General features: G+C 37.1%; 1 protein-coding gene across 4 annotated transcripts; it reads left to right on the forward strand.

Annotated features, from left to right (window-relative positions):
- The first annotated feature begins 4,123 nt into the window (after positions 1 to 4,123).
- LOC122009504 (DNA repair protein RadA-like) lies at positions 4,124 to 21,763 on the forward strand. 4 transcript variants are annotated; one of them, XM_042565688.1, is made up of 16 exons: positions 4,124 to 4,451; positions 5,105 to 5,538; positions 6,911 to 6,966; positions 7,464 to 7,522; positions 7,659 to 7,730; positions 9,380 to 9,463; positions 12,162 to 12,269; positions 12,548 to 12,610; positions 13,110 to 13,190; positions 17,427 to 17,492; positions 18,222 to 18,377; positions 19,357 to 19,434; positions 20,022 to 20,060; positions 20,750 to 20,832; positions 21,222 to 21,294; positions 21,408 to 21,763. In XM_042565688.1, the coding sequence occupies exons 1-16, from the start codon at positions 4,194 to 4,196 to the stop codon at positions 21,576 to 21,578; spliced, it is 1,881 nt and encodes a 626-aa protein (XP_042421622.1). In that variant the 5' UTR covers positions 4,124 to 4,193; the 3' UTR covers positions 21,579 to 21,763. The 4 variants fall into 4 exon arrangements, with proteins under 4 accessions (XP_042421622.1, XP_042421621.1, XP_042421620.1 ...); XM_042565687.1 differs by having other exon boundaries at positions 4,124 to 4,344; positions 4,998 to 5,538; XM_042565685.1 differs by having other exon boundaries at positions 4,125 to 4,885; positions 5,005 to 5,538.
- The last annotated feature ends 8 nt before the right edge of the window (positions 21,764 to 21,771 follow it).

Genomic DNA, 21,771 nt, shown 5'->3' on the forward strand with positions numbered 1-21,771 from the left:
TTCAGATGTATGTAAGCGTTGATCGCTCTCAACCAAAGACAGAAACTACAAATTTCTCCAAGTGAGAATGAGCGAAGTGTTGGATCCCGTGGGTGTTTTGATGTGATCAACCAAGTTAGGTTAGGTCCTGCTAGTTATCTCATCCCTGTGTCTAAGTGTGCAGGAACTTAGGAGCGCAGGAAGTCGAGTAGAAGATGCAGCTAGCGAGAAGGACGACACGGGAAGGGAGTTGACGGACTCGGTGCGTCCGAAGGACGAGAGAGCTGCGGAAGAGCACTCCGGTGGATGAGAAGAACGTGCGCGGCGTTCGAGGGATGAGAAGCCAGGACGGAAGCCTACTCGAGGAAAAGGTTGGGAATTGGGTTCGAGTGAGCCCTATTCCAGTTGGCTGCAATCACCCAAGCTATCGGAGCATTGGAAGCCAGAATGAAGTTAAAAGGAGTTGGAAAGCTAGCTGGAGACGCCTTTAACAAAGTGCTGAAGGCGCCTGTGCTGCCTACCAAGTCTGAGGCGCCTCCATCACCTTGAAGGTGCCTCAGACAGTCCGAGGCGCGTTGGACCCAACCAAAGTGGTCGTTTGCAATCGGATAGAGTTTTATCCAGTCAAACCATTGGAGGCGCCTTTAACCCTTTTGAAAGCGCCTTCAACACTCGAGATAGACTTTCCAGGAGCTATGTAAAGGCCCCTGAAGCTAGGAAATATTCATTCAACTAAGTAACAACTTCCTAGCAACTTCTGTGCTCTCTCATTGTGTAAAAGGCTTCTCCGCCTTCAGAGAAGGAGATTTTTCTAGTGCGCTTTTCCACCGCCTTGGATTAACAACCCCCTGGGTTGTAACCAAGTTAAATTCTAGTCTCCATTTTATTTCTTGTTATTTCTTTTATTATTGTTGCTATCTTTTTGAGTTGAAAGTCTTGAGGAGGGTATACCTTGTTTTGCTGGCAATTCACCCCCTCTTGTCGGCCCCGCTACACCAACAAGTGGTATCAGAGTCCGACAGTCTCAGAAGGACTAACCGCCGACTGAAGCACAAAGATCAAGACGATGGCCGGAGCGAACATTCATCCCCCGAAGTTCGACGGAGACTGCTATATAGAAGCGAAAAATGAAGGTATTTTTCAAGACCGAATTCAATATCCTTTTAATAATGAAATATGGATATACAACGCCAAAAGACAAAGAAGAATACGACTGGACGAAGAAGGAGCAGGCCGATTTCATGGCCAACGGAAAGACAGAATTTCACTCGCTCAGTGTTCTGCCACCCGAGGAGGTAAGTCGGATCGGAAGCTACGACTCCGCCAAAGACCTCTGGGATAAATTCCTAGAGCTCTACGAAGGCACCTCAGAAGCGAAGCTAGTGAGGCGTGACATCCTCCGGACTCAACTGACGAATCTCCGGATGAACACCGGCGAGAAGATAGTGCAACTCCAAGCGAGAATCAAGGAGCTGATAATGCAACTGACAAATCTCGGCGAAACGGTAAACAATCGAGACTCTATCCGGTATGCGCTCAAGGCCTTCCCTAGAACTCCAGAGTGAGCATCCTTAGTAGATGCTTACTACATCTCTAAGGATTTTGAGGTAAGTAGTTTAGAAAGTTTATTTTCTACTTTTGAACTTCACGAGTCTTGACTTGCAGAGCCTAAACAAGTAGAGAAGTCGAACCTCAACATTGCCTTACAAGTCGAAAAGGACGATCCCGACTCCGAAGCGTCGATCGACGAAATCGAAGCGGCGCTACTGGTAAGACGTTTCAATAAATTTCTTAAAACTAATAAATTTCGATCGCAGTCAAGAAAAATCAGCGCAAAAGGATGGTCCGATGCTACAACTGCAATGAGGAAGGACACATCAAGGATGACTGTCCCAAATTAAAGAAAAAGGACAAGGAAAAGTCTCAAAGACCGATGCCCTCTAAACGCAAGAGTTTGAAGGCTACATGGGATGAATTTTCATCCTCCAAATCAAAAGTCAAAGCCTTCTCGGGAGTAGCACTGATGGCTAACCATCTTTTCGAAGAAACTAACTCGGAGATGAGTATAGATGAAGGGGAAGGATCATCATAAGAAGAAGAAAGCTGCGACGAAGGGGAGCATCACCAAGTGAGGTAAGTAAGGTACATGCTGCCTGCCAAGTTTGAGCCCTATTCCAGTTGGCCGCAATGACCCAAGCTATCGGAGCATCGGAAGCCAAAATGAAGTCAAAAGGAGCTAGAAAGCTAGTTGGAGGCGCCTTTAACGAAGTGCTGAAGGCGCCTGTGCTACCTGCCAAGTCTGAGGCGCCTCCATCACCTTGAAGGCGCCTCAGACAGTCCGAGGCACCTCCAAGGCTGTTTGAGGCACCTCGGACCCAACCAAGTGGTCATTTGCAATCGGATAGAGTTTTATCCGGTCAAACCATTGGAGGCGCCTTGAACCCTTTTGGAGGCGCCTTCGACACTCGAGATAGACTTTCCAGGAGCTATAGAAAGGCACTTGGAGCTAGGAAATATTCATTCAACTAAGTAACAACTTCCTAGCAACTTCTGTGCTCTCTCATTGTGTAAAAGGCTTCTCCGCCTTCAGAGAAGGAGACTTTTCTAGTGCGCTTTCCCACCGCCTTGGATTAACAACCCCTTGGGTTGTAACCAAGTTAAATTATAGTCTCCCTTTTATTTCTTGTTATTTATTTTATTATTGTTGCTATCTTTTTGAGTTGAGAGTCTTGAGGAGGGTATACCATGTTTTGCAGGCAATCCACCCCCTCTTTGCGGCCCCGCTGCACCACCACGAAGTACCGATCGATCTCAAGGAGCAATCTCAGGGCTATCCGACACCCTCGGGCAAGCCAGTCAGGGTCCAACCAGTATCATGGTCGATCGGCCAACCGATCTTCAGACTAGCTCGTCTAGTTAGTCGGACTTGCAGCCTCCTTCGACTAGACTTGAGGGGGAGGCATGTGATCTGGTGATAAGGAGGGACCCCGGTCAGCAGGGTAGTCAATGACATGGTGGAGGTCAAAGTCAAGCTGGTCAACGTCCTGATATTATCGTCCAATCGGGTAATCCCCTTTTCCGACCGGGAGGAAGAACCACCAAGCCTACATGAAGCAAACGTTAGCATAGCTCGGCCAGGTATCGAGCTTCCGGCGCTCAGACAGACAAGGTATGCGCCAGCGGCCAACCCCCGCTCGGACTCACACCGGCAAAATAGTGGCGATCGAGCAGACTACATTCAGACACAGCTTCTCCGTTCTACATAGCAGCGGAGCCTGGACAGCAGATGCTGGCCGAGCGGCCATTCTGCTCGGCCTGAGGACAAGATCGTCCGGACGACCGATAACTGGCTGAGCTGCTTTTCCGCTCGGCTTGTAACAGACAAAAGGAGGATCAGAGGATATCCTTCTAGGAACCTATGCCGTCGATAGACGGTATGTTTGGCGGCATGGTCAGATAGAAGATCGTACGATGGAAGCTTCCGCTGTCTTGTCAGAGATATGCTCGGGTTGTTAAGGTATGGTGTTAGGGACACTTTTCTAACACGTCCTTTCAGGGTATGCTTTGAGGAGCATGCATGCATCGGGGAGTGTGCACGCGCTCCCAGGAAGTTCTATATAAAGACCCCCAACTTCGACGGAGGTATGCATAATCTCTACTATAGCTACAATTATTATACCATTTTGCTTCCTCGTTTCTTCTACATCGCCGGTGTTTGACTTGAGCGTCGGAGGGCCATCGCTGAGAACCCCTCCCTAGCTCGGCACTGACGTTGCTGTGGTTGTAGGCTTCATTGACGAGAAGTCCACCAATGTTAGCGGGAGCGCCACACCTCTATCATCCATTGTCTCGACTCTTGGACAGGATCATAATGCTTAACCAAGATTTATAATTTAAGAGGTTGAATATATCAAGATTATGTTAATACACTTGATTTTTAAATTAATTAATTGAGCTAATTTAATTGTATTTATCCTATTTTTCATCTAAAACAAAATAATGAAAGTTTCAAAAAAAAAAAAAAATCTAGATAAAGGGCAACTGAAAATAGTCAAACTATGATGGTCATTTCGAAAAAGTTATAAAATAGAAGGGCTAAAATGGAAATCTCTCAAAACCTTGGGCGGCTGAAAGAACCCTAAAACCTCTAAAACCCCTCGCCACTTGAAGCCTGAAACGCCCGCGACGTCGGTTCTCTGGCGCTGGTTGCAAAGATGCAATCTTTCCGTAGTCATTTCCTTCGCCGCAAGCTCCTCGTTCTCTCTGGAAGCAAGTCCTTTGCGGGTGCTCGATCTCTCATTTCTTCCTTTGTGGGTGCTCGACCCCTCATTTCTTCGCCGGTTCACTTCCGAAGTAGTAGTTTTCATTCCAGCGATCGGCGATGGGAGGAAGAATCTAGGGATTCACCTGCATCCAGCGTGGGCGTGGAGGTGCATAAGTTTTCGACATACGTTGATCCTCTGGAGGGAAAGATCGTGACAATGCAAGTTGCAGACGAGAGAGATGATAACGGAGGAGAGGCTGAGGCGAGCATCAATACAGTGGCTGCCGCAAAGGTAAGTAGTGGTAGTAGCAGCCAGGAGCTCAATAGTCAGGAGACTGACGAAAATAAGCAGAATTCCCTATCCTATGCTGGTGTAAAGAGGAAGTCGGGGAAGACGAAGTCTACTTGGGTTTGTGAAAATTGCGGAGATATACAAGCACAGTGGTGGGGAACGTGCCCAAACTGCCAAGTGGTAGGTAAGTTTAAGTGCTTCGTGGAGTCTGAGGTGAGCAAGTCAAGGGGGGCTGAGATTTCTGAAGCCCTAGTTAGTTCGTGGCTCCCCCAGGAGTCAAGAATAAGCACCCCTATCAGCTTGGCCGAAGTGACATCGGGCACAGACCAGTCAGAATGGAGAATTCCGCCGTGAGTCCCTTTTCTTGCATATACTCTCACTGGGAAACCTTCAACAGCAATAAGGTTTCGTTGGACTCTTTTTTTGAGTATTTATAATTTTTTATTTTCACCTCAAATTGAAATTCCAGCGATCGGCGATGGGAGGAAGAATCTAGGGATTCACCTGCATCCAGCGTGGGCGTGGAGGTGCATAAGTTTTCGACATACGTTGATCCTCTGGAGGGAAAGATCGTGACAATGCAAGTTGCAGACGAGAGAGATGATAACGGAGGAGAGGCGGAGGTGAACATCAATACAGTGGCTGCCGCAAAGGTAAGTAGTGGTAGTAGCAGCCAGGAGCTCAATAGTCAGGAGACTGACGAAAATAAGCAGAATTCCCTATCCTATGCTGGTGTAAAGAGGAAGTCGGGGAAGACGAAGACTACTTGGGTTTGTGAAGATTGCGGAGATATACAAGCACAGTGGTGGGGAACGTGCCCAAACTGCCAAGTGGTAGGTAAGTTTAAGTGCTTCGTGGAGTCTGAGGTGAGCAAGTCAAGGGGGGCTGAGATTTCTGAAGCCCTAGTTAGTTCGTGGCTCCCCCAGGAGTCAAGAATAAGCACCCCTATCAGCTTGGCCGAAGTGACATCAGGCACAGACCAGTCAGCATGGAGAATTCCGCTGTGAGTCCCTTTTCTTGCATATACTCTCACTGGGAAACCTTCAACAGCAATAAGGTTTCGTTGGACTCTTTTTTTCAGTATTTATAATTTTTTATTTTCACCTCAAATTGAAGTGCCCTTTTTCTTCTCCTGCATAAAGACCGTGTATGAAGAGGTGTTCAAGTAAGATCAATTATCCATTGGGGTTATTATATTGAGCATATGATTAGGATAATAGTAATAATGTTAGATGAAATGAATTTGTTTGCTGAATTAGATGGAATATTTTTATCTGCTACTATGTACTGTAATTAGAGGTGTCAACTAATCTAATTCAGTGTGGCCAAGCTACTTTGGCCTACATAGCAAGGGGTGAGAGTTCGTAACGGCGCAAGTCACCAAACCTGCAAGGTCATGTTGGGCGTGGGCCAAGTGGGCTGGCCATGGGCACATAAGGCATTTTAATATTTTTATTATAAATCTATATTATCCTTTACTATCTGTAAAGTAATTTATTTTTTCACTCGATATATCTTAATTTTTTGAATGGCAATTATTTTATGAGTTTACTTTTTTCCTTATTATTAATTTATTGTTATTATTTTGTTATTCTTCAAATATATTGGAAGTAATTATTATTTATTATTTTCTATTATTATTAAATTCAGCCTTGACAGGTCAACTTGGCATGACTCATGCTGGGTATAACACTACATAGTTGACTATGCTAAGCTGAAGGTGGTAATGACTCAGGCCATGTCTGGCATGGGCTGTTTGGAACTATAGCTTGACTTGCTTGACCCTAACCAAGTTTGCTTTGGCTCGGACCATGCCCTTGCCCAGGCATGACCCATTCTGTAAACTGACTTCTAAGGTGCATGCAAAATACAGAAAGTGAATGGTAAGATCTCATGGAACTAGTCTTGACTGTTTGTCTGTTAACTGTATATTTCTAAGCCATTATTATGTTTCTAGATAATCAATATTATGCTCATTAATAAGTCTGTTAGTTTCATTTTTTAATAACTACTTTGCTACATAAGTAAGCTGTTTCTATGATATATCACAAGCAGTTAAGGTTGTAATAGGCCCTGATCTTTAAAAAGTTTTCAGGGAACATGCTTTTCTACTAGTAGGAAGTAAATAGAAGTACAAACAATTTTGAATAAAAACATGAACTGGATATGCAATCATGTTTTTGCTTATATAGGATCCATATGCAAATCATCTATTTACTTAAATATCAGGTAGACTGCATATACTGTTGTGCAACATACCAAGGTTGCATAACCTATCACAAGAGATTCATTTATGCTTGTAAAACCTTTAATCACATTGAAGAAACTAGATACAATAAAAATTGTTAACTAATGAATCTTCATATTCTTTCTAGAGAGGGACACTTTGGATTGGAGTTCTGTAGGGTTCTTGGTGGTGGTCTCGTGCCAGGTATCTGAATTTTAACTGCTCTTCTTTCTTTTCAATATTAGATGATAATTCTCTGTTTTCAGATTGTCTTGTGACAGAGAGTTGATATGAATTATAGGTTATATCTTGGACATGTATATCCTTTCTTTATGCTTCGTTAGTAGTTTCATTTCTAGAAGTTACCTTCGTTCATATTATTTGTTTGTTCATTTTTTTGAACATCACAAAAAGAAGTATTATTTCGTACCATCACTACATCGGGCTTGATGAAAGCAGTCACTTACCTAGGATATTGCAAGTAAAGAGTTAATGTATGGATGATTAGTTTTCTCATTATGCAATCTTTAGTGACATCATTATTTCCTAAATATCACAAGGAGACTAATAATAATGGAAAAGTGAAAAGCTAACGTGGATGCATTACTGAACATATAGCACTACCCAATTTATTTAAACTGCAAATATTATTTTCCATCATCTTCAAGATTAGCAGTTAGGTCATGCTTTTACTTGTGCAGGCTCCTTAGTTTTAATTGGTGGCGACCCTGGAGTTGGCAAGAGTACACTACTATTGCAGGTTTGAACTGCTTTTCTTCAGTTATCTATCTTCTACCAAATATGTAGAAGAGAACTGCTACTATGCATATATTTTTGAAGTGGCTTTATATACTGTCCTGTTTAGGTCTGATACAAAAAATTTGTTGTGACTTAAGATTGCTGCTATTTTAGCTCGAGGATTCAGTCATGGAGAACCTGCTCCAGTTGTATATGCATCTGGTGAGGAGGTACGTAGTAGTTTCTTGTTTTGTGATCTAGGTTCATATTCTTTAGAAATATGGGTATTCACGATCCAATTTTCTATTTTCAGTTCGTAAATGTGTAATCGTGTGTTTGCAAAAGATCAACATTGTCTCAGTAATGTTCATGATGATTATTTCAAACATCTCATTGGCTTCAAGATATTGACACTTGAGCAATTACCCTAGAAGGGTCTCTACCTACCTAAAGAAGGCCTCTTGTTGAATAGACAGAAATAGCCTCATCCCCGAGCTTGAGATATTGAGACGTCATTGTCACCATCGTTATGATCTATGGCCACAACAGTTCTTTGTAGCTAACTATAGCAATAGAAGAAAATGTGGTTCTCGACAAGGCATTAAAAGACATTTCCAGGTGGTAGATAGTTGGTCAATTTCTTAGTGTCTAGGTGGTAGATGCTTAGGCGAGGGCCTAGGCAGTTAACATTGAAACATTATTAAAATATGTTTAATCACTCAAAGAAAGTAATGATAAAACATTTACATATAGATGCGGATATAGTACATAATCGAGGTCAACGACGTAGGAGGATCAACATAGCTGACCACACTTAGTGGTGAAGGAAAGCTTGGTTGTTATTGTTATTTAGTCACTCAAATTTAATATCACAAATTCTTAATTATATATCACATTACAAGTACACATACTAAAAATCACTAAACACATAATAACAACAAAAATACAATTTATCTTACATTGCAACTAATAACTAAAAATTATAATATAGCATATTTTTTTTAATAATAAATCAACATTGTAAGAAAGCATATAACAAATTCATAACAGAATATTAAATATGAAAAATAACTAGTAAATAGTGTCATACACTCAATTTTACAATAAAGTAAGTTTATAAGTGAATAATGCTAAGTAAAAAAAATTAGTCTAGCCCTCTCTAGGAGTAGAAACCCTATAAAAACAATGCAATTTCTCCTCGTCACCCTCACTTTCTTCCCTAGAATTAATCTCTTATTTAAAGTTTTCACTTGTAGAGAGATCAACTAGCCTAAAGTTTCTCGTTGCTTGAGAAAGCTCATTAGATGTCGGGTTTTTTCAACTATATTGCCTGTGAAGCTTGATCTTGGAACGCCTTCCTCTTGGACATCTTCATTCATCCATTCGCTAGCACTAGTGACATCTTTTGATTCCAAGGAATCTCTTTCCTTCTCATTTTTGTGATTCTTCAATCTTGCATTAAATTAAACATAAACTAGATCTTGAGATCCTCTGTGGGAATTATTGATTAGTAGGGGGTTGTTATGTGATAATTGCTCTTGATAGTTTGGCTTTGGCTCAATTGTTTATTCTCTTGATGAGGTGCTCATACTGAGTCTCAATAGAGATGGTTGCAATGCATCAAAATTTAATTTAGTCTTGATTGTGGCAGTCTCTAAGTATTCAATGAGGAAATTCTCAGTGAGAATCATGCCCTCTATTTTTAGGAAAAAAACACATTTCCTACTTAATCTCAACAGTGTGCCCTAAAGTGCCATGTGGCAATAGCACATGGATATCATGATCGAATTCTTATCTTAACTTAACTGTTCTTTTGGTGAATGGCATTTTTTTTATGAACTTGATTTGCTGTTTTATAATTAACGTACTTGCTTGGCAGAGCATTGAACAAATAGGAAACAGGGCACAGCGTATGAGCATCACAGACAAGGATCTTTACTTGTATTCAAATACAGACATTGAGGTCTTTGCTCTTAAATCTTCCTTTTCTAAGTGGCAAGAAGTTTATTTCTGTCAAGTTGTCTGATGATTGAGTTGTTTGTATTTGGATGTCATTCTAATCAATGCTAAATGTGTTAGGGATGAAACCTGCAATTCAAAGTTGAACTGAAAAAAGAATAAGTTGCATGTGTACCACAAATATCTTAATATGATACTTGCTACCATCAAGTTATTATTATTATTATTGCTTAAGAACAGTAATGTTATGTTCTTTAGGTAAAAGAAAATTTTTATTGATCATGGTATACTTCATAGGTTATGAAACAACACATCTATGATGGATGAATGAGATGGTTAGAAGTAAAAAGGAAATAATGTACTTTTATTTGAGCAATAAGGTGTATCTCTAATAAATGAAAGAAAATGGTTTAAGACAAGGTTTAAAATCTCGACTTGTGCCGAGGTTTCGGTCTCAGACCGGAACGATATGGTTTTGGTATTGTACCGTGCCGATATATATATATATATATATATATATATATAACTTGATAGCGTATGTTTGTCAAAACTTCACACACACACACACACACACACGAATGTTATGTAACTTGATAGCGTATGTTTGTCAAAACTTCTAAAATAATGATTAGACATTTATATCAACAAAAATGTGTGTCATATGCTTAGGAACTAAGAATCTAAAAATAGAGAAGCTAAGTATGTTAATATTTATGATTTCAAATCTAAAATTGATTCTAGGATAAAAAAAGTTATTCTCTATAATAATTATATAAATTAACACAAAAATCATAATATATATAGCTTCTATTGAATTTAAAATCAAATTCATTTAAAAAATTTATATATATTTTAATTTTTTTAACAATTAATTTTTTAGAATTATTTATAAAAATTTAAAATTATTATAAAATTTCAAAATTATTTTAAAAATTTTATAAAATTTTAATCTATTTTTAATTTATTTGTTTTTAAAATTATTTTAAATTATCTATTTTTTTACTTTATTTCTTTTATAATTTTAATAAAAATTAGAAAATTATATATTATAATTATATTAATTAATTAACAATTTCTTTAATTAATTATTAATTTATATAATATATAATTATAATTTATATAATATATAATTATAATTTATATAATAATTAATTATAAATTAGAAATTATATATATAATATAATGGTTTTATTTAAAAGTTTTAATAAACCCGAACTTTTTCTCAACCTCGCGATTCCGCTGCCCATCACGATTTTTTATCACGTCGCTGCCTTGTCAAGTTAATCTTTCACCAATCTTCATCCCCAAATTGATTCCTTCTTTCTTCCTTCTTCTTTTTGTTGTGGGCTCATGATGCATGCGATGAGCACGTGAAATTGTTGTGCGTGCTGTGCTGGTGTTGGTCCTGTGTCAGAATGGTAAAAACCGCCGTTTCGGACGGCACGTCTCGAGATTTCATTCACTTGTTTAAGATGATATCAATATGTTTTTAGGTAACACTAATAAATTATATAGTTATACAGTTAGAATAAATTAGAGTTGAATAATGAGAGATCGAGTGTGACAAAAAAAATGCTTTAAAACACTATATAAAGGGTAGCTTAGTGTAGGAAGCTCTCGCGGAAGGATGGGACCATATTGGATTTATTTTATGCAACCTTATCTAGTATAGTAGTATTGCAAGAGACCATTTTTTGGACTCGAACCCATGATCACAAGGTCACACGACAACAACTTTATTGTTGCGCGGTAACATAATTAAAATGATTTAAAAGATTAACAATAGAGTTGAGTGGTAGGATGAGATTGGTGTAGCTGATTTCAAAATTTTGGGAGTCATTACTTATGTTATTATTTTTGTTCTTTTCCAAAGTCCGACATAGTTTTATTTGGGTTCACTAATTTAAGCTACCATTAGTGCACTTTATCAAGGTTCAAAATCTTGAGCCATGTTGAAGTTTCAGACTTTGAATGGAATGGTATTGTATTGATACCATGCTAGTGTTTCAACATATGGTGCTTGTGAAGAATTGGAAGGGATGAAGGAAGGACTTAGAAGAACAAATGGAAGAAGAGAACACTCATATACCTTATTTTGGACTTTATGTTCCTTATGAAATGGTACAGTTTTAACATTATATTGCATGAAAAAAAGCTACAAAAAATAACATTTTTACAATTTTGTAGCACATCACATAATTAGAAGGGGAGCCTTGGCGCAACGGTAAAGTTGTTGCTATGTGATCAAAAGCTCACGGGTTTGAATCTTGGAAATAACCTCTTGCAAAAAGCAGGGTAAGGCTGCGTACAATGGATCCTTCCCCGGGACTCCGCATGGTGGGAGCTTCGTGCACCGGGTTACCTTTTTTTTTTTTTAACACATCACATAATTGGCACAATGACATAGTATAAATTATCCGTCCCTAGGAATGAGTGCCAAGTAGTATCAAAATTTGGTAATTTATTGGATTGACATAGTATGAGATTTCAAATTATGGCTAAGATTGGATTTTCTAAATGTATGCTGGGAACATGATCTGTCGCTATAACTTAGATTTTAACAGACTATTTATCTGCTAATAAGATTCATTCTATTGTATTTAAGATAAAAAAAAATCAGATCAACTTGTGTTGGTAATACAACATTTTTTGTTAGATGTTCTATCACACAAACTTCACTCTTTCCTTTAATTCAATCGCAGGATATATTGGAAAAAATAACAAAACTGTCCCCACGGGCTCTTATTGTTGATTCTATTCAGACTGTTTATTTGAAAGGAGTTACTGGTAGTGCTGGAAATGTGATGCAGGTCTGTCACTCGGAACTTCAAAAAATTTACCATCTCACATGTGTATCTCACATGGAACTCATAAAAAAATTTTAAGCATTGCTAATATTTCCTTTTATTCGCCTGTGCTCTTAATTTTGCATCTAATTAAAAATAACTTTAAGAGTTCCTGAACTTGGTATCTGTAACCTAAGATACAGTCGTTGTATCCTCTTCCTTGGATGAGGAAAATGCCAAGATCTTATTTTTCTTGCCACATGGCTGATTTTTCTTCCCTATTATTCTTTGTTGCGAAACAGATTAAGGAGTGCACATCGGCCTTACTCCGATTTGCTAAGCAGACAAATATCCCTGTTTTCTTGGTAAGGTAGCCCTTTACATCAGTACTATTTGAATTTGATCCTCATTCTGTATTGAGGAACAATACACTTTGAGTAGGTCTATTAAAGTATTTATGTGTTCTTTCCCCTGGCATCATGATATTGAGTAATTATGAGTTGTTGAACCTGCCACTAATCCCATCATTGGTGATGCAATTTTTCTTTTTGCATTTGATTGACAAGATTAATTATTCTTCAGATAGGGGTTTCTTCTGATAGCTACATTGCCGCATTGAAGCCTTTTCTAACAAATTTAGATTTTTTTAACCGATTTTAGCCTCCATCTGAAACTTATTGGTGAATAGTTGTGAAATTAGTTACATCACTGGGAGCCACTGTATGGCCATTTATGTGTGAACAAAGAAGGTATCACTTATTCAATGAAATTATTTATAGTTTCATGAGTGCATTGCTTGTCTCCATCTAACTTTAAATGATTGAGAAATCTTATTAATATTTGTTGACATTTTATTTGTAACAGAGCGGGCATGTGACAAAAACAGGAGATATTGCTGGGCCTCGCATCTTGGAGCATATAGTGGATGCTGTTTTCTATATGGAGGTTTTTATCCTATACTCAAGACACCCCACAATGCTTGATGTTGCTTTTTTACAATACTTTTTTTTTTTTGAATTTAAGATACTCTTTATGTGTATAATAAAGAAACAAGATACTAATTAACTTATACATAATTTGCAACTGTTGTGCTGGGAGAAGAGAAAAAGGGGATCTGCAATGTTAAATCTATCATCTTGCTTTGCTTCCGCGTGTCTGATTTTCCTCATAGGAGCTTATGTAGTTAGATCTGTGTTGTTAGCATCTAATTAAGTTCAAGGCTGCAAGGAAAACACCTCTGGTTAAACTGATCTTGGTATGAAATCTGCTAATACTTATGCCCAAACAACATGGTATTAGGCATCAAACCACATGTATGAATGCTATCAAACGCCCATGCTAAAGACAAAAATTTTCATAGCTGCATTCTTCATTTGAACATACTATATACATTTACTATATGCACAATAATGCAACTCAATTCATCATTCTCTTCACGTTAAGCTCAAGGGTAAGCTCTAAATTATGGTGTTAAGATGCACACCATCCCTGTGCCTAAGAGAAGGTATTTATCCACAATCTCTCACATTGTTTTTTTGATACAAAATATCCCTCTTTAATTTTCTACACCCCACAAGGTGTACAAGGTGGCCAAACATAGGCCAACACTTTATATAGTCATATTAGAAACCATAGTTATTTAAGGCGTGAGGCGCCTAAAAGCGCAAAAGTGTTGTGGGGCCTAAGGCACAATGCATTGAGGCACACACCTTACTAAAGTAAGGCACTTTGGATATAAATTTTTACAATTCAAACATATATAGGGAATTTCTACTAAAATATTTCACTAACAAAATTATAATGGATAAAATATTAAACAATAATTTAAATATAAAATTCACTAGTAAATAAATATGTTATACACATAATTCAAATTAAAAAAAAAAAATTCAAATATCTAAATCATCAAAATCTTCATCATCTTTCTCAATCATATTATTATCATCGTCATCGGATGTTTCATATTTGTATAGCTGAATCTTCATCAGTTTTGTAAGATCAAAAACCTTAAGTGCGCGCAATGCCTCTCACAAGGCGCACGCTTAAGTTGACGAGGCGCAAGAGGCTTGACTGTGGCTTGTGCCTTGTGCCTTACGCCTAGGCGCAATGAGACGAGCGCTTTTAATAACTATGTTAGGAACACTTCCCTAGGTGACTCAAAATGTATGTATAATACATATCTCTATTATACCATACATTTGTTCACGAGCGGTACCATGTCACATTTTTATATGTGCCTCCTACCTAAGGCTATGGTCCTTCCAAACAATCTCGATGATAGAAGTTGGTAGCGTGACGCAACCAAATACAAGATTGCCCTCTAAATTGATCCTCATCGATCAAGGCTTTCTGTTGGGGCGACTAACTCATCGGAACATCTTTAATCAAAGGGGAGGATCTACATAGGTAGCTTTAAAAAGAAGAGAAATATAAAAATTGCTAAACAAAACATGTCAATCAAAATCAATTCTTGAAAAATTATAATTGTTATATTTTTCATAAATAATTCTAGAAATTAATTAGATCTTTTGATCTTACAATCTCATCCTACGTTTAGATCTTATTGATCCCTCACCATTCCAAGCTAGGATGTCAGCCTTGATTTCGCCTTCCTCAAAAAGGAGACTAATGAAGACAATTACTTGATTCAAAACCTTTGTCTTTCACCTTCTAAGATGTTGCCCTAAACAAAACATATATGTCTTAAAGTAAAACTACAATGGAAAAGGTGGAGAAAACATGAACTGTCATATCCTTGCCAATTTACCAAGTTGATGCTGTGACTCAATTTGAAATGTTCTCTTAATGTCAAACACCAAGCCACACAGAGCCTTGATGGTTCCTACCATGCACGAGTGAAGGGGCTGCTCAAACCAAGGAAGGAAGATATAGAGAGGAGAGATATCAATCAACTTCATTATTTGTTGGAAATCCCATTTCAAAACAAGACAACGGTTGCTAACCCTTTCTTAAATTGACGATCTTCCAAGTTTGGGATGAGAAAATTGATTTTCAAATGGATAGGAGATTTCTAAATTGGACAAAATTTCCAAATCTAAGAGATGGTGATGATATCATGATAAGGCTTTCAAATTGGGAGTGGAAGAATAGTTAATTTCTCTTCAGTTAGAGAGAAGGAAATAATAATCAATTTCTTCCCAAATTGAGAGAATGGGAGAGAGAGAAATTAATTTCTTGCTAAATTGAGGGGGGATTAAATTATAAATTTGTTTTATTGTAGAAAAACGTAGTATAATATAAAATGATTCTATGAGAACTAGGAATATTCAAACAGTGAAGCATTCGATGATATGATTAGCTTGGATTTACTAGTGATAGGAAGTCATCTTCATGATTTTGGATTTATGTTAGAGGTAACTTTAGTAATGCGAAAGAACAAAAATTAAAGTGTTGCAACTTGATTGAGTAATGAAACATAATATATAACTATAACACAATCTATGAGAGGTTGCCGATTATTATTATTATTCACTTGAAGATCTTGAAATTCTATAAATTGACTACAACACCGAGTGCACCTTGGTGTTGTGTAACAACGTTGGGGTGTGCACATGGTGGCACAAGAGGCTGGTGTGGAAGTGTCAGGCATATGCAGTGTAGGGCACAGGGAATAAGAAAGGGAGAAAATGAGAGAAAAGAGGGCTGGTGGCTTAGTCTTGCTCTAGCACCAACGATGATGGTGCACAGGAGATGAGCTTGCTGGCGAGGCACAAAAAAAGTGAGGGAAAGTGAAAAAAAGGGAAGAAAATCGAGAGAAAGGGGAGAGAGTGGTGTCAGCGACAATGACATTTGTTTGCCTTAGCTTTGGCTGGTGTCGTGACAATAGAACAAGGAGAGGGAGGAGAGACCGAGAGAGACAGCGGGAATGTTGTTGGAAGATGGGAGGTCGACAATGTGGGTGGGATATGGTTGCACACGAAGAGGTGCATGAGGCAATGGCGCCATGGGAAGGGGAGAGGAATTAAGAAAAGGGGGAATACAGGAGAACGAAAGAGGAAGAAAGTTTTTATAACTCTCAACTCTCAAAAATTGGATTAACCCAATCCAATGCAAATAAACTAGTGTCTCAAATAGAAATTTAGTTTATTGAGTCCAAATTGTTCTTGGTTAGAATCCATGTGACTCTAATCTCAGCATTTCTACTTGATGGCCTCAATCAAATCCTAAACCAACTTCAATTTGACACCTAAAACTTAAATGCTTGATTTGGTTTCAGCTTAAGTACATTGCCTAAAATTATTTTTTTAAAAAATAATTTAAAATGTGAAAATTTTAAATTTGATATCTAATACATAGACATACAGAATACACCTTGCAAATATGTATACTCTGAACACACATGGGTACCCACACCTTAGCATTCTAACTCAATCTCATTTCATACCTGTGACGGTCTTTGAATATTTCATCAAGATCTTTCTTATACTACTTTAATAAGAACCTGAACTCGATCAAACCCACCCTGCTGCCATCCTTACACAAGCAGACTCAGAAGAAAGCCGAGACTTCTACCAATTCAACAGCAGTGATTGACTCATCATCCTTAATTTAAGTATATCAAAATTCAATCAATTACTGTTGATTTGAATCAGTTTATCGAGTTCCTTTAAGGATCAAGCCCATACTAATGGAGCCAATGGACTAATTTAAAATGATTTAATTTCTATACTTCTATCATACTTACAAACTTCAAAATTAATGTATTAATAAATTAATTTTCAATCAATGATTTCATTACTATTTTTTGTATTGCTTGTATTCTTATAATATGAGTAAAATAAATCAGGAATCAATTGCTTAAGAATATTTGACACAACATGATTTCACCATATTCTGTTGCAGTTATAGAAAAATGAAAATTTCCAGGAGCTCTATTCTCTATTTCTTTTTTACTTCTTTATATAATCCTTTTTAAACTTGTTTTATTATCCTAATTTTCTAAATTGTTATCTTTTTTCTTTATAATATTCTGTTTCACAGGTTTGATATTATTCTGTTTCACAAGTTTGTATGCAGAATTTAAACACAAGTATTTTTTTTTTGAGGAATATTCATCATATTTTTCACGTAACTTCCTGTATAATGGAATAGGACTTCTGTGTTTGAAAATTATATGTAAACTTCTCTTCTCAAGTGCCCATCAAGATTCTGTTGATACAGGGTGATAGGCACACATCTTATCGGCTAGTGCGCTCTGTGAAGAACCGCTTTGGTTCAACTGATGAGGTACCATAGGCATGTTACATTATGTATTTGAAATGGCACTTTATTTATCATAGTTCTATGGAATTAGTTGCTTAGATTGGAATGGTTCAAGTTTCCTTTTTTTCATCCACTTTGTCATGTTTTTCTGAAAAAGATCTGCTATTTAGATTAATCTGCTATTTAACTCTTTTGTGTCTTAAGTACCTTGAATTATTTTCAAGATAAAACTATATTTCTTTATTCAAATGAGATTTTATGCATTTCATTTGTTTATTTACTTGTGTGTTTTTTTGGGGTGTTAAACAATTTGATTTTCCGTCCCCCCCCCCCCCCCCCCCCAATGCACGTTTTGACCTATTATTGAAGAATCATAGATCTGAATGCATTTTGCTGTACCAATTCATTGTTGTAGTACTTAGGTTGAGATGTGGTATATTATGCAACTTTGGAAGGTTATTAGCAGAGGGACATACACAAGGTAGCTATAGCCGATAACACCAATGCAAAAATATTCATATACTCATGTTATACTTTTGGTACATTAATAATTTATGATATACTTTCTTGGTACTAGGTGGTCTTGATATACTGGTAAATACTGGTTGACCATTTTATCAAATCTGTAATTGGCTATAACTTTAGTCCTTGTGCAATCCAAACAAAAATCCATACACTTGTTATTGCTTACTGTAGCATCAATAAATACAATCAAATGTTGAAATCTATACAAAATAACTTTGTTTTTATCAGCTTGGAGTGTTTGAAATGTCAGAAGCTGGCTTGCAAGCTGTCCAAAATCCAAGTGAAATATTCCTAAGTGAAGACTTTTCTGACTCTGATGTATTAGTTGGTCGTGCAATAGCAGTAACCCTTGATGGTTCTCGAACTTTTTTGATTGAGATCCAGGTAGTTCTTCATATATATTCAACATGCTATTTATTTTTTTTAAAAGAAAAGAAATCCAATGTTCGTTTTGTTTTTGGTCTTTTTATCATCTGTGATAAGCATAGAATCATAGTTTATAGCGCATAAAGCTGGGCCACATATCGTGTATGATGTATTTCCATTGTTTATGACCTTGTTGGGTTCATATTCTATTTGTCGAGGGCGCTTCATATTTAGCTAAGCTTTTGTCACATTAGTTCACTGAGTCAAAAATGCTATTTTGTGTTTTTTATAGTATGTTTGCCATATACATTTGTGTGATATTCTTTTTTGATTTAATGTTCTAGCTTATTTGTATCTTCTTACATGTTTATCTTGTATCTTCAACTTTTCCTATTACTATTGGTTAGTAGCTTGCCAATATAATCTCGTGCTATTATACCATTTACAGCTTTTGTTTACCTTTCAACATGATGCATAACATGAGTTAATCCTGAACATTCATATCGGTATGCATGATGCTCAGAATGACAGCTTTAAATTATAAAGGAATTATTAGCATAATGATGTTGCATCTCCATCACTAGTGACTATAATTGTTATGTTGCACCTCTTAACCTACGTACTCTTTTCTAGATATCAGTTTTCAGAATTTCCAGTAGCATGACTCTTGATTGTTGTATGACAACTTTTTGTTCCAAACTTTTGACTTGTATGAACACTCCAAATTTCTGATATCTACATCAAGTTACCTTGTGGCTAGGAGTAGTTTTCACCGAGTATTCAAAGAAACTATTGGCTGCAAATGTGTATATCAACTCTATATTATGTTTTTATGAGTTGCATCTGAATCAGGATTGTCCATTTTCTGTTGGGAACTAACTTTGATTTTTCATCACACTTGTAAGCGTAGTTTTTATGACCTCCAGAATTCTCCACCTCTAAATTTCTCCTCTGCCGCTCCTTTTTTGACATAAATAATGTGTCCTTTTTTCTCTAGGCATTATGCGCATCTGATTGTTCAGTTAGAAGATATTTCAACGGGATAGGGGACCGTAAAGCTTCTTTGATGATTGCTGTAAGTAGCACTAAATTCCTTAAAGCTATAAGTTAAGATGCTTCCTTGCCTGTTCTTACATGTGAAAAATGGATTTAATTATATATACGAATGTTTCATGACAATTGCCTAGGATATAAAAGTTTCTAGTACTGTTGTGGAAGATTTGAAACCTCATCCTGAGCTGAGGTTTTGGTCCCCGGCTAGAATGCGACGGCATTGTGCTGGGCCTACCGACATGCTGTGCCTGAGGCACCGAGGAGAAGAATTAGACCCAGTATTTTACTAGATCCATTCCAAAACAAAATGTTCTTGCTTGAGCATTTGAATCATTTCATCTTCTAGCACTAGAGAGGTCGATCCCATATAACTGGAAATGTTTTAATAGTAGAGCATGGAGTGGCTGGTTGATTGAGGATCCTTGGACAAATGTCACAAATCTTGTTTGGAATGATAATCAATTTACAGCTTTCAACAAGAGTTGGACTTTTGTGAGGCATTAAATTCTTTTATTCAACTATCTTTTAGTAAAAATGTAACATCACTTGATATCTAAATTATCAGTCTAATTGTTTTAGCTCCTACTAATAAAAACTTTTTCTCTGAAGGTCCTTATTAAACAAGCTGGTCTGAAGCTTCAAGACAATGTAAGAACATTTATGTTGTTTATTTTTAAATACTTTTACTGGTTTGCTACTTTTTTAAGGACCTTTTCCTAAAATTGTTTGGGCTGTATAGAGTTTTGATAGAACCAAAATTATCCATGAAAATGGAGTGTGGTATCCTTTTACCTATGCATATGCTGCAATAAGCAACATTTACTCACGAACAATGTGCAATTTTCTCATTTTCAACTGAGCTGTTTAGCTGTTCGCTTTCAGTTTATATCTGCTTTTGTTTTTTTTTTTAAAAAAAAATCTTGGTTTAATATCTTTTGTACAGTCAGTCTAATGATTCTAGGACTCAATGATTCTTAATTTCATTAATACTGATTCCAATTGCAAATATCAATTAAGACTGAACAAATGCTACTGGTCAACTCTCCTGCCCATGTTAACCGTTTTATGTTTTCTATTTGTCAATCAACTTTGTTTTTTCCCATCGTGGTCGACTTATGGTTAAAGAAACGCTAGATTGTGTCTTGATCCAACTAACACACTGTTTGTAATTTGACTTTTACTAATCTCACTAAAACCAGAAGGATATAAAATTATACTTAAAGAGTTTATCTATATTTTTGATATTATTCTTGCAGAAGAAACCCATCACCTAACAGCTATTTTTTATGACAGGGTAATTGAAAAAGTCTGTAACTAGATTTTATAATATTTTACAGGTCATTTTCCTCAATGTTGTTGGTGGATTTGAGTTGTCAGAGACTGCAGGAGATCTGGCGATAGCAGTCGCAATTTGCAGCAGGTATGGAAACATCCATTCAATGTGTATTTCGCTTTATGCATGTTAAGAATTTAAAATTAACTAGAATGAACTTATATTCCGTTGGTTGGTACCTTAAGTGATTTAGATGGACAAACTTATCAAATTATTTTGGACACGTAGGTGGTTTCCATACATCGAAGTGCTTGAATTTGAGAATCATTATCCATATAACTGCATTTTAACTGTCGGTGGGTGGTTTTTACTCCTAATTTCCTCAGATGAAAGGAAGAGACTAGGAAAGCAAATATTTTTAGTTGGAACTGACACGACTTGATGAGAAATATTTGTCCTACAACTTAAAATGGAACTTCCATTTCTTCGATTAGCTTTTTAAGTTGAAAGGCAACTGAAGGATTTTTGTTGTTCAGCTTCCTGGAGTTTCCAATCCCGAACAATGTTGCTTTCATCGGAGAGGTTGGGCTTGGCGGCGAGCTTCGCTCTGTAAGTCGTATTTACTTTAAAAAAAAAATCTCGATCTCTAAGAGTTTATCACTCTCTTCTAGTGCGTGGTGCGTGCTATGATTTTTGTTTGCAATTTGCTTTTCTCCCTGAAGGTCCCCAGAATCGACAAGCGATTAACGGCTCTTGCCAAACTGGGTTTCACGAAGTGCATCATACCAGAGACAGCCAATAAATTGCCGAAGTCCCTGAATCTGGATATCGAAATCATCGGCTGCAAAAATTTGAAAGACGTCATCAACGTTGTGTTTAGGAAAGAGTCCTAATTCCAGCTATTCGATACAAAGCTAGATGTGGGTTTTTTTGCAGAATCGGAAAGCATAATTTTTGAATACTATCCCCCTGTATAGAAGTTTCGAACATGATAAACGAAAAACAAGTCCCCGGCAAAAATGTATTGCGTGGCATTATACAACGCAAAGGGCAATGCATGTTTATGTTTTACTTCCAACCAAAGAT

Source organism: Zingiber officinale, chromosome 8A, assembly GCF_018446385.1.
Source record: "Zingiber officinale cultivar Zhangliang chromosome 8A, Zo_v1.1, whole genome shotgun sequence".
Lineage (NCBI taxonomy): Eukaryota > Viridiplantae > Streptophyta > Magnoliopsida > Zingiberales > Zingiberaceae > Zingiber > Zingiber officinale.

What these genes read in the sequence shown, in the direction of transcription:
- LOC122009504 (XM_042565685.1), top strand. Translation starts at nt 4,194, where the DNA reads ATGCAATCTTTCCGTAGTCATTTCCTTCGCCGCAAGCTCCTCGTTCTC. An exon ending in CAAATATCCCTGTTTTCTTG is followed by an intron (nt 12,611 to 13,109) that starts GTAAGGTAGCCC and finishes TATTTGTAACAG; the next exon opens with AGCGGGCATGTGACAAAAAC. An exon ending in GCTTTGGTTCAACTGATGAG is followed by an intron (nt 17,493 to 18,221) that starts GTACCATAGGCA and finishes TGTTTTTATCAG; the next exon opens with CTTGGAGTGTTTGAAATGTC.